Source organism: Seriola dumerili, unplaced genomic scaffold (genome assembly GCF_002260705.1).
Source record: "Seriola dumerili isolate Sdu_G_001 unplaced genomic scaffold, Sdu_1.0 BDQW01000017.1, whole genome shotgun sequence".
Lineage (NCBI taxonomy): Eukaryota > Metazoa > Chordata > Actinopteri > Carangiformes > Carangidae > Seriola > Seriola dumerili.
This window is the reverse complement of record NW_019174272.1, coordinates 1,533,020-1,546,125: the sequence shown is the minus strand read 5'-3', so window position 1 is coordinate 1,546,125 and position 13,106 is coordinate 1,533,020. Positions and strand designations below refer to the sequence as shown.

General features: G+C 42.5%; 1 protein-coding gene across 1 annotated transcript in view; it reads right to left on the bottom strand.

The window, feature by feature from the left end:
* LOC111226304 (phosphatidylinositol 4-phosphate 5-kinase type-1 beta-like) overlaps positions 1 to 13,106 on the bottom strand; it is a 34,872-nt gene that overhangs the window by 7,197 nt on the left and 14,569 nt on the right. Inside the window, exons 5-8 of the mRNA XM_022751379.1 lie at positions 10,435 to 10,552; positions 7,747 to 7,899; positions 6,547 to 6,846; positions 348 to 550 (exon numbers count right to left, since the gene is read on the bottom strand). Of these exons, the coding sequence (XP_022607100.1) occupies positions 348 to 550; positions 6,547 to 6,846; positions 7,747 to 7,899; positions 10,435 to 10,552 (774 nt within the window). The remainder of the gene's footprint in view (positions 1 to 347; positions 551 to 6,546; positions 6,847 to 7,746; positions 7,900 to 10,434; positions 10,553 to 13,106) is intronic.

The following is a 13,106-nucleotide window of genomic DNA, read 5'->3' as shown; positions in this document are numbered from 1 at the left end:
TGTTCAAATAAAGGCAATATACCTCTGCATTTTCACAAGTGTTTGTAAAAGAGGCACTTACTGTATTTACATTCGTGTGTATCGCTGTAAATATGCAGGACAGTGGCTGTGTTTGTATTTGTGTAGCTATGGTTATATGAGAGCCTGACTGTGAGCCTGTGTGAGCACTGTTTGAGTGTCCTGTGTGAGGTATGAGCACCGTTGTATAACTGTGTCTGTGAGAGAAAAGGTGGAGATTAAGAGACGGACAAAGGCAGGGTGTGTATGTCCAAATATGTGTGCATAATATGTGTGTGTGGGTATGCGTGTGTGTGTGTGTGTCTTCTCTCCCCACTGAGCAGACTCACGTGTCGTCTGTGGTGAGGGCTTCAGCTGCCCTGCCGTCTCCCTGGATGGACTCCATGGCGGTGGAGTAAAGGACCCTCTGACCCACAGGTCTCCTGCCGTCGCCCCCTGCCTGGCCCGACTCGCCCCCCTCTCTCTGGCTCTGGTCCAGGACGTGCACACCCAGCAGCAGACTGTAGTCCATGATCTTAAAACTCTCCAGCACCTATGACAAGTTAAAAGAAAGGGGGATTTCATAAGAAATGCTTGATGAGTCCACCGATAATTAATGGCCACAACAGGATAGTTCACATTCTCTGTGACCTGTTTGAACACTGAAGAGATTCATGTCCTGGTCCATCCATGTGGATGCTTTAACTTCGACTCCCCGACGGTAAATATAACAACACTATGAAATGTTTTCAAAAACACATTATTTTCCCACCTAAAACACTTTCATCACCCAACACGTTTCAGTGACTCAGAGACCAGAAAGCTAGCAAAAGGAAATCTCTGTTTAATCCAGGTTTGAGCTAAATAAACAAGGTGTTTCTCCACAGTGAGCCAAGTGTTACACATTGACCCGACCGAGGAGCCTTTCGCCCACTTTCCCAGAGACGCTGAGACTTCACGTCTCCCCCGGTGCTCAAGTAAAGCAGTGTTGTGGCGAGACAAGGATAGAGAGAGAGGCGGGAGCTTGATCTGAGAATGGGACCAGGGTCAGCGTCAAGTAGCCAGGCTTATCTTATGACTTTGTCAGGAAGAAGACTAAAAGACTCTTAGACATTTTAATTTGCAGTCCATAAATAACACATTCATATAAGCCTACAGTACAGTAAAAAAAAAGAAGCCCATGCTATAATCAAAGAGCCGTCAACCAGTATCCAGAGAAAACCAGCCTGTCCTTCTGAAGAATGTGAGACCAATACTGTTTTGAAGTTGACCTACAACTACCTCTTATCTTTCTCTAGATAACTCATTTTCAATGCATAGGCAAGAAGACATTCTAGTTTGAATCTGTAAGAGACACTACTGATGTATAAAGTCACGGTCACACACATTCATACATGCGCATGCAAACACACAAACAAAAAACAGACTTAATGACCGTCTCGAGCAAACAGTGGGGCTTTTGTCTGAGCTTTGCCTGTTCCATATCAACGATTTGCATCCCTTCACTCGAACTCCCCCAGCCTATTCAAACGGCAGCCATTTTGAACAGAGCCACGCAAACCAGGCTGCCTACAGAAGGCCATTTACTGCGAGTCCTGGCCCCAGCTTTTCCCGAGCAAACAATCAAACCGTCAGAACACAAAGAAAACAGTAACATTTCTATGGATGTTTGTGCTCAAGGTTTTCTTTGGATTCTGACAAATGCTGTTTATATGTACGGGTACAGAAAAATATCAGTGCAATGAATAGAATATTACCGATCCTTCGAGGTATAACAGCCAAATGTTTGGGTCTCTCCCCTGGGCAACCTGCCCGCTGTTCCCATTTCAAAAACAGCTCATTTTCTTACAGTGAATGGGAAAAGCTAATCCTAACACTCCTGTAGGAAGTGAGCTTTGTCACGGCAGCCTCTGATCTTCAACAAATCTCTGATTTCTGTTTCTCAGTTTATATTCCACCCTGTAGCACTCCTCCACCCATCTATCTCTGTGCCAGCAGGGCTGTGGATTTTCCCATAGTGCTTGCTGGTGTGACACTAATACACTGCAAGCTTTCTTAAGTATGAGTCTGTGTGCTGAAAAGCCAGAACACAGAGCCTCTTACACTCCTCTCTGACCCAGCTGTAGCATTGGTACTTGGTATATATATACGCTGACTCTGAGTCCAGTTACCATCCCGGGGATGTTTTCTAAAGTACGCCTCTATAATTCATGAGTACAACCTGCTACCCATGACACAATAAATTAGATTATAGACATGTGGCTTTTAATTTTGTCATTTTGTCATTTGTTCAGGCTTGTTAAGGCACATACACTTTAATTGATAACAAACTGTTCTACAGTATTTCTAGATTTTGGCATTTTCTTCTTTTTCTTCTTCTCTTCCTGATAAAATCTGTTCCAAAAAAAGACTCCTGTCTTGTAACAAATAGGCTATAATAATGTCATTTGAAATCAATTTAATAACCATTTCTCTCTCTGTGACACTGTAACATAACCATGAACATTTCACAAAGGGCTTCTGTGTTATATAACATTAAATTGTACACAGACAACTAATAAAGTGGAAACCCAATGATAACACGTCATATTTGCATTTTGTGATCTGAGACAACGTGCATGGACGTGTGCACAGTTTGATATTTCAAATTTATATGAGGACGTGTAGAGCTGCAATTATTGTTCAAATAAATGATTACTCCATCGACAGAATATTGATTGGCAACACTTCTGATGACCAAATAATTCAATTCAATAATTCAATTTCTGAGAAAAAATGCCAAAAAATCAAACGCCTGGTTCTTACGCTGCTCTGATAGTAAACTGAATATCTCTGACTTTTAACTATTGCTTGGATAAAACAAGACATCAGACCACATCACCATGTGCCCTGGGAACTTTTTTTCAGTATGTGCTGATATTTTGTGCACCATTTAATAGAGAAAATAATCAGTAGATTTATCTCTCATGAAAATCATTAGGTGCAGCCCTGAACCTGTGTGATTAACAGGTTCAACAGTGTGTTGTGAATGTGGTTGAGGATCCTGTTGAAGCCTTGCTGACTTTCAACCACAAGGTCACGGCCTTGGTCTTCTGCAAGCTGAGAGTGAGAGAAACCATTGTTGCCACAGGATCACGTGGCGGAGAAGAGGGGGAACTATACAGTAAATGGTTGTTTATGATTGGCTACACTAGTTGCTACCCAAGCCCATTATTGTCCTCCTACCAAGCACGCATGCCTGCATCGTCTGAGTCTTTCTATTTCTGCTCTTGTCCGTATTTGAAATTAAAGGATTTCCACTTCACAAACACTTGAGCTAAACTCTAAGAGTATCTTAAAGTCATTTGTCCCGGGTTGTTCCCCCAAAATGACGAGGGTTCTGCTGTCAAACACATGCTGTGAACAAAACTGTCTTAACAGCGTGACATCATCATCAGCATCACTATCATCATTGTGTTTGTCTCCCAGACGGCTGCTGTCACACAGTCACAGTCATTTAACAGGATTGTGATGCCGCTCAAATCACAAACAAGCCAGCACCAGACCGGTAACTCACTCACTCTACAATAAACCCTCTCTGTCTCACTCTCTGTACAGTAGAGTTCAACATGAATTATTAATGCCTTGTGTTGTTTTGGCATTTGGGGAGTATCAGTGGAGCTGCAGAGTAATGGAGAGAGGAGACTTAAAATGGAGAGCATACCCTGCGTTTCCCTACAAGTGTCCCGCACAGCAGAAATATCTGATTTGTCTCAAAAGCATTGCACATTGCACATACATTCCTCTCAATGTTCCGCTTTCAGCTTCAACTCAACTCTGACCTCCCGCATTCCTATGAAATAGAAATCACATCGCACCACGCTCTGGAAAAATAGCTAAAATGTATTTTTCAGAGGCCTCACCACATGTACTTTGACAGGACAACAATCCCCCTTCCACTTCCTCCCTCCCACCTCACCCCCTGTTGCTTGGCTTCTGCCGACCCCTCCTCTGTGTTTTGGTCCGCGGCCTCTCCTGGGGTGACGGGGTTAGCTGCTTACTCATGGAAATGGTTAGAGATTCTGCTTAGAGGGCACTTTGCTTCCCGCTCAGGAGGCGAACGCAGGAAGCCACGACAATAACAAACTGCACAGCACAGAGTCTCTAACAGCTGCTGTTAGCAAAGCAGTCTCACTTATATACTTATATACATACACACACACCACAGCACATCCTTTACAGATACAATATGTGGCACACAGGGGGGCTGTACATGCACACATAGCTAAGTTTGGGTAAGGTCGTAAATGTGTGTGTGTTCTGCCAGGTTAAACATTAAGGAGGCACTGACTTAGCAAGACAGGAGGATGTCATTCTGGCTGCAATCTGCTTAAGAAAACATTAAAAGGAAAGCAGAGAACATTGGGAAAGTCAGCAGATTGTTTAATGAGGGTGAGAAGGGCCATAACCTGAGGAGATCACTTGAAGTTTGTCTGAATTTCTGGTAAGCTCGCTCTAAAATAACAAAGACCCACGTTTGTTCAAGAGCTTGTGATCGAGATACTGTTTGACTTAAAAGGTGGGAAAGCACCTGTTTACACACCTTCCCTGGAAGGATACCTTTAGGATACACTTTCCCAGAAAGAGCGACACGAAACCACAAACAAAGTCTGGTAGAACCAGAAAATTTACTCAAAATAAGTAAATAAAATAAGTAAAGTAGTAAAGTCGTGTCACTTCATGTGTGGCTTAAAATTAGTGAAGAGAAGAGAAGAGAGAAGAGAACTAAATATACACACAGCATCACACTGTTCATTACCGCTAACTCTGCTCCACACGCCATCAATCACCGTTTGGTAATAAAACTGTCAAGCTTCTTCTATTCCCACACACTAAAAACTGAAACATTTAAGCTGAGGCTCGTGTAATGGAAGTCATTAAGTTGTTAGCTGAATGGTGCAAGGCTTGCCAGGTCAGGCAGGTTGGCGTGGCCCAGCAGGAAGTTGAGTAGGAAGTCTTTCTTCACGGTTTCTGGGCCTCGTCTAATGCACACTTAGAGTAACATCCAGATCTGATTCCAGGTTGAATACCGGGGCACACCCATTGGAGTGTGTAGGTGTGTGTACTGCATGTGTGGGTATGTGCACCTACTGTATGTCAAGCAGAAAGAATGGGATTACCACACAGATGGCTTTGGGCTCCCATCATTAGCCAGCCACTGTGAGGATAAAACACCGTAAATCAGTGTCTGGAAGCCATATTGTCATCACCCATGGAGCTATCCCAAGAGACCAATCACCTTGTCTTGAGAGGACAGGGTAGGTCACTGCACATTTGGAACATATATTTAGTTTGTTAAGGAACCAAGCGAAAAGATTTATTGTATATTTACAATGACTGTGTCATTGTATTAATCCAATGTTTTACTGTTTTTGAAGCCATCTGTGACCTTTTTTTATTTCTAGTATGTGATCTACACTCTTAAAAAGTCTCTCATTGGCTCTCAAAGTTCAATAAGAAAAATGGTTTCACATTTTTTGTACAGAAAATGAAACTTTTCTGTACGTGTCTCTTTGACTTCCATGCAAATCAGCAATTCAGCTCTTCTGTTTCTTTTGCTTTTTAAAGCCTGGAGGCTTGTTCTTTCTTTACAACTGTGTTCCGCAAACACGTCAGCATAACATGAAAATTTTTTGCACATGGTCCTTGAGTCTCCAAGCTCTTTCCGAAAACATTTCCTCTAACACTAATGTAATGTAGATAGACAAAAGGATAAGAAGTGATTTATTACTTGATCTATTTCAGAAAACTAATTTTGAGTACTGCTGTCTGTCCTCGGCATTAAAATAGAGAAGAATGCAAGCCTTTAGATTAGAGGACTATCTTTGGGCCAAGGTCTGAGTCTCACACTACCAGGATCATGTCTTAATCACATTCAGTGTTTGGAGAGCTGTCATGTACTGTAACATAGCAGCACAGAGAGAGGAGAACAGAGCCCGAGGCAAACTGAGAGCTTTCACTGAACACACAGTGGGAACACACTGCAATCCCATTAGCAAACACGTGGAAACCTTTCAAACTTTTCAAAACATTTTGTCCGATTTAAACATTTTTTTCCTGAACTGGTACACAATGTAGAGCTGCATGTGGTGTTTAAGCTTCCATAATTGGTTACAAGAATTAGAGGGCAAAGACAACCCATCAACAGCTCACTCCAGTGAATTCCCAGGTTGAAAGCAATCTGCTTTAAGCTCTGATATAGCATTTGACATATTGACCATGAGGGGCTTTGCTACATACAGGTCAAAATGTTTAGGGAAGGAATGAAAGCATGAGAATTCAACATACATGGCCTTTTTAAGGAAAGTAACCTGATAATGAAATGATAGTGGAATGATAGTGATCTTCCTGTTGTGGAATGACTTTGCAAGTTGAATGACAGTCCAATGAACAGACAGAGTCAAGAACAAGCACACATACCATACCAATCACCACACCCCCCCCACACACACACACACACACGCACACACACACACACACACACACGCGCACACTGCTAAAGCCACCTACCCGACAGTCTCTCTGTAGAGTCTTCATTAGGTTGTTGTACGTCTCTGCATCAAAGTAAAGCCCTTCCTCGTGCATGTCCTGAAAGTCCAGATCTTTGTAGGTCGGACAGGTCTTTTCCCTCTCTTTCCTGGACGCTCGCCTCTTGTAGGTGGATCCTTTCAGGTCATATTTGTAGTGCATCTTGACGGAGCGAGGCAGCACATTGTTCATCACCACCAGTCGAATGTTGATGCCTCCAGACTGGATGCAGTATAGGCCGTAAAACTTAGGAAGCAGCGTGCGTGGATTCTGGTTCAAGTTCTGAATAAAGTTAAGAGTAAAGGGTCACACAGCTGTGAGAATTGGTGTACTTCTTAATACATTAATAATGGAAACACAAGGAAATGGTTCGGTTCATAATTTGTGAATGGCTACATTATGTTGCAAATTACTCGAGCTGTAACCCTGGAAACAAAATGGTGCCAAAGTGCCAAAAACTGCAGTTCCTCGAACGGCCACTTCAGAATGGCTCCAAAGGTGTGTCAGTCCCCATAGATCACCATGTTTCCCCTTTCATGACAACTGTGCAGGGGCTGAATTTTTATATAACTCACCCATTTAAAATTTTACCAATGCCTGAAGTTTTGCATAAATGAGGGCGTGGCCGCTTTGAGTGACAAGTGTGTGCCGTCAGAATTGGCCTCCTGCTCGGTGTCTAGCCACTAGCTGTCTGATAGATGTCACCTCAGCTAACATGAGTTACTGAATCTGACCTCTCGGCTGTGTTTGACAGGTTGGTGCCTTCTGGAGGACTTTTTATGCAAATATCAGACAAATAATGTGGCTTGTTTTGTGTTTAAACAGAACGTGAGGAAGTCTGTGCTCCTGTTTATTTAGGTCAATGAAATTCTAGTATTATTTTAGCTATATATCAGTTATATATTTCATATATTATATGAAATTACCTGATAAATGTAATAGTTTTTAAGGTATTAATGTGTTTGCAGCATCCACTTGACTGAGTCACATCAATCTCATGGTGCCTTACAGCTGGAGCTAATGAGATCGTTCACTGCATTTCATGAAAGCCACTTAAGCATCCGATACCGGATCTGTTCAAATTTACCACTAAGAGGATCTTATACACCCGACCAACACTCAAAAGTCGAGTTTTGCCGCCTCACCGCTGGAGACATCATGAAGCCACATTAAGTGTCTCACCATGTAGTATCCAGGTAGCAATCTCTGGAGAAACTTGGCCTCTTTGTGCTGGACGGTTTTAATGATGAACTCGTCATCGCTGGTTAGGTAGAAGAGGGAGCCGCTAGCCCCCGGGTTGGCCAGCTCGATCAGGGGCTCATTTACCAGGGAGTACTAAGAAAGGAAAAACATAAACAAACTAGCTTAACAAAAACAGCTCTAAACATATAAACTGCTATACAGAAAAAAAATTAAAACACTTTTTAACGTTTATGGAAATTATGATTAAACAATGATGCTACACCACAGACATCTTTTGTTTGTTTAGTGCTGAGAGAAGAAAATTCCCTTTGGCTATTTACACTAAGTCCTGTGATGCACCAGGTTTCGATTCAAATATTTGTTTTTGTTTTAACGGCTTCATACTCTATGTGGCCAAAAGTATATGGGCAGCTGAACATTACTGGGGACTGCTCAGGGGCCTCAAACTCTCATGGGAGCCAGAGGGCTTCAGATTGACTGTGTGACAATTAGTTTGTGCTAATTTAAATAAATACAAATTTGTTTGGGAAACTATGCACAGCTGAACACATTCAACGTTTATATGTTTTCTTAAATTAATGTGTGGCTCAAATGACCTCAAATCCATTACTAATTACTACATACTAGATACATAATGCACAGTCAATGAGAGAATGAGAGATTGGGGTCAACAGATGCCAAAACCTAGTTTTTGACCTGAATGCGTTAATGCCACCTTGGCAAACACTTTCTACAAAATCTTGCAACCTGGCTGCACGGATTTGCTTCCATTCAGCCAGAACAGGAGTAATGATGTTTTGCAAAAAGGCCTGGCTCACATTTGTAGTTCCAATTCATCCTGGGGCATGTGAGGCCAATGGTTTGTGTAGGCCAGTCAAGCGCTACCATAACAAAATGGGAAAACCAGTTCTATATGGACCCGGGTTTTTGCATGGTGTAGTAGTACATGGTCGTCGATATACTTAGATATGTTTTACTAACACATCAGTTAAAGCAGGTCTCTGTCGACATTTGGTTTATTGTTAGACAAACACATTTTCATTAATTGTAGAAGCGCCAGTTCTGCTTCACAGCAGCCGATGGTAATAGGAGCAATTACTGCTTGTGCCTTCATCACAATCAACGTGTGAGGGAGAGCCTGTGAGAGAAGCGTTAGATTTTAATCAGTGCGTTATGAGAGCAACATGTTCAGAGGAAGAAACACTGGAGGCATCCGCTCTCCCTCTCCAGAGACTCTTCCACGGATGACCGTCTGCAGTCGCGTTGACTTACCAGCAGGAACACATCCGCAGTTTATTGCATTTGCATTCAGGATGTGGATGTGTGTCCTCTCTCTTTTAATTAGACTCCACTGTGTGTGCTCTGTCTGAATGAATTCATCATCACCTCAAGGACATCAATCATGAGCACATCCTCTAAGCTTCTGTGCCTTATGCCATCCTCCCATACCTCCCTCTACTGCTTTGAAGTTACATTTAGTCTCTGTCTCTCCTCCAGAGCCCTTTGTCTTTCACTTATGCAGAAACAAATTTGGCATTCAAAAACAAGAATGCAGCTGGTGGGGTTTTTGAAAGGAGGCAGACAGAAAATAGGAAAACGGCGTCATAACATGATAAAACCCCAAACAAGATTACACAAAATCTAATTTGTGTTCCAAGCAAGAAGCATAAGTGTAGGACAGAGATAAAATATGGCAACAAGGTATACTCTGGTGAGCAGCAAATTAAATTAACAAAGAGAACAGCATGTAGCATGTAAATAAAAGCTTTTTAACGCAAGGGTTTTTGAAGGCATCATGTGTGATATTAGACATCCAAAACATGAATTATTAAAATGCTTCTGTTGGAAAAAGTCTGTCAGAATCCCTTGTAACACATTACTCTCTCATACTGTCTCTCTGTCTCTGTGTGTGTTTGTGTCTTTGATTCTGCTGGGAAATCACAGAATCAACCGCTGATTTCCTTCACCACTGGGAGCTGGTTAAAGCCGTCGTAATGAGGGCATGCTCCGTTAGCTCAGTCATTACTTCCGATATCGCCACCGCCCCAATGTTGTGCCTTGACTTCACCCTCCCATCCCGTCTTTCTGCTGCACAGATGGTGTGTGGCATTACCCGCCCACTACTCAATAAAAAACACTTTGGATTCTGTCGTGATTAAGTATGCACTAAAGGGGAAGATTAGCACTCAGTCAATGGGAAGTAATTCAAGGGAAAGAAAACCAACAGGCAAGTGCATCTTCATTGTGATGATGACCAATGTTCATATTTCTATTTCTGTTTTTGACATGTGCATGTATAGAAACAGTGAGAAAATCACACTTGGGTGTTCATGATGACAAATACATCAGCTACATCAGGTTATGTACGGGACTATTCCTTGGCAGACAACCAGCAGAGACTCTGGAAGTCACTGCAAAATAAGCGTAAAACATCAAAGCATTCCTTGAAGTTTTAAATGCAAAATCTAAAATTCCCATTTTTCTGGGTACAACGTAATGGTTGTCTATTTTCTACTTTCTTACATCCTGAACTGGATGTGTGTTTGATTTAAAAATGAGTTGCTTAGAAGCAGGAATGTACTTGAAGACTGAATTATGTGTTTGCATAATCATGTGCATATGGAACAGATAATGACCAGCTAGGTCTCAGCCAGCTTTTAGTCTTACCAGGTAGTCATCTGGCTTGATGCCGAACAGATCCCTGAAGTAGCGGAAGGCCAGCGGGGCATAGGTCTTGAAGCGGAAGTCGGGATAGTGATGGGCTGGGGTCAAGTTGCTTCCCTCGCTGGTTTGTGCGATGAATAACAAAGCCCACCAGGAAACAAAAACATACATTTGTACATTAGACACAGTAATCCGACTAAAATAAGGAAGGATAAAGAACACCTTTGGTATTACATAAGTAAAACATATCAGAATCAGTGTCACTGACACAGATTGGCCAAGCAAGGATCCCATACAGGGGGAAAGTGAACCCTAACACCTAATCTTTGTGCCTGAGTATCAAGGCTATTCACTGCTGGTAAGAGTATCAGCGGGCCTTGTAATATGCTCCACCCATGCCTTGGTGAAGTCATCAATGGGAGCCTCAGATTCACCAGCATTGTCATGACAAACTGGCCTGTATAGTGAGTTCTTCGCCTGGAGACTGAAGAGGGCTCTGATTACTGGAGCTAAACAATACCAAACAACACATGAGCCTTTACTTCGAGGGGGAGAAAGGGGGAGAAAGGGAATAGCAAAAAAGAGAAAACACAAAAAAACACAAAATAACCTACTTTATTTTTTTGTTGCTTGACTGGACCATGACACATTAATGGGCTTCGACAAAGACCAACCCTGTTTTGCAACTAGCTTAACCTGTGTCCCACGGTAACACCATGACACCGGAGTAAGCACGTCTGACAAGGTTAGAATGAGTCAGCAGTTGAGTCTTTCATCAAATAAACTCTCATTGGAATCAATCTCTCTGACCCTAAAGCTACAAGAAGTAGGTTAATAAAGGTTTTTGTTTTCCAGGGCACCTTTAAATCTGGTTAATAGTTTAAGAACTTGGATGGTTTTCAGGGTAAAGAGGCTGCAGTGTTGTTGTTCTGTGTCTGTGCTGTAGTCAGCTGTCAGGCCCTGATGTGTAGTGTGTAACACTATACCTGTGATTACTCTACAATGAAATCTGACTGCTCTGTGAGGGCAACAACAATTATCTGCTATCAGTGACTGACAGTCCATGAAGGTAACGTACGCCTCGCATGGAAACCATTTAACAACACACGGCACCTGGAAATGTTTCATTCAATCTAATCAGGGAGCCATCTGTGTGTGCGTCTGCCTGTGGAAAGAGGTGTGATGGTTGTCAGAGATACATGAACTAAGAAACTGTGTTTGTGTGTGTGTGTGTGTGTGTGTGTGTGTGTGTGTGTGTGTGTGTGTGCACGTGTGTGGGAGGAGTCAAAGTGATCTGCGACATCTCCAGCCATCCAAAACTTCTTCTGCGTACAACGTAATGGTTGTCTATTTTTCTACTTTCTCTTACATCCTGAACTGGGATGTGTGTTTGATTTAAAAATGAGTTGCTTAGAAGCAGGAATGTACTTGAAGACTGAATTATGTGTTTGCATAATCATGTGCATATGGAACAGATAATGACCAGCTAGGTCTCAGCCACTTTTAGTCTTACCAGGTAGTCATCTCGCTTGATGCCGAACACAGCATCCCTGAAGTAGCGGAAGGCCAGCGGGGCATAGGTCTTGAAGCGGAAGTCGGGATAGTGATGGGCTGGGTCAAGTTGCTTCCCTCGCTGGTTTGTGGCGATCGAAACAACAAAGCCCACAAGAAAAACAAAAACATACATTTGCTACATTAGACACAGTAATCCGACTAAAATAAGGAAGGATAAAGAACACCTTTGTATTACATAAGTAAAAAACATCAGAAATCAGTTGTCACTGACACAGATTGGCCAAGCAAGGATCCCATACAGGGGGAAAGTGAACCTAACACCTAATCTTGTGCCTGAGTATCAAGGCTATTCACTCGCTGTAAGAGTATCAGCGGCCTTGTAATATGCTCCACCCATGCCTTGGTGAAGTCATCAATGGGAGCCTCAGATTCACCCAGCATTGTCTATGACAAACTGGCCTGTATAGTGATTCTCGCCTCGGAGACTAAGAGGGCTCTGATTACTGGGAGCTAAACAATACCAAACAACACATGAGCCTTTACTTCGAGGGGAGAAAGGGGAGAAAGGGAATAGCAAAAAAGAGAAAACACAAAAAAACAACCAAAATAACCTACTTTATTTTTTGTTGCTGACTGGACCATGACACATTAATGGGCTTCGACAAAGACCAACCCTGTTTTGCAAACTAGCTTAACCTGTGTCCCACGGTAACACCCATGACACCGGAGTAAGCACGTCTGACAAGGTTAGAATGAGTCAGCAGTTGAGTCTTTCATCAAATAAACTCTCATTGGAATCAATCTCTCTGACCCTAAAGCTACAAGAAGTAGGTTAATAAAGGGGTTTTTGTTTTCCAGGGCACCTCTTTAAATCTGGTTAATAGTTTAAGAACTGGATGGTCTTTCAGGGTAAAGAGGCTCTGCCAGTGTTGTTGTTCTGTGTCTGTGCTGTAGTCAGCTGTCAGGCCCTGATGTTAGTGTGTTAACACTATACCTGTGATTACTCTACAATGAAATCTGACTGCTCTGTGAGGAGGCAACAACAATTATCTGCTATCAGTGACTGACAGTCCATGAAAGTAACGTACGCCTCGCATGGAAACCATTTAACAACACACGGCACCTGGAAATGTTTCATCAATCTAATCAGGGAGCCATCT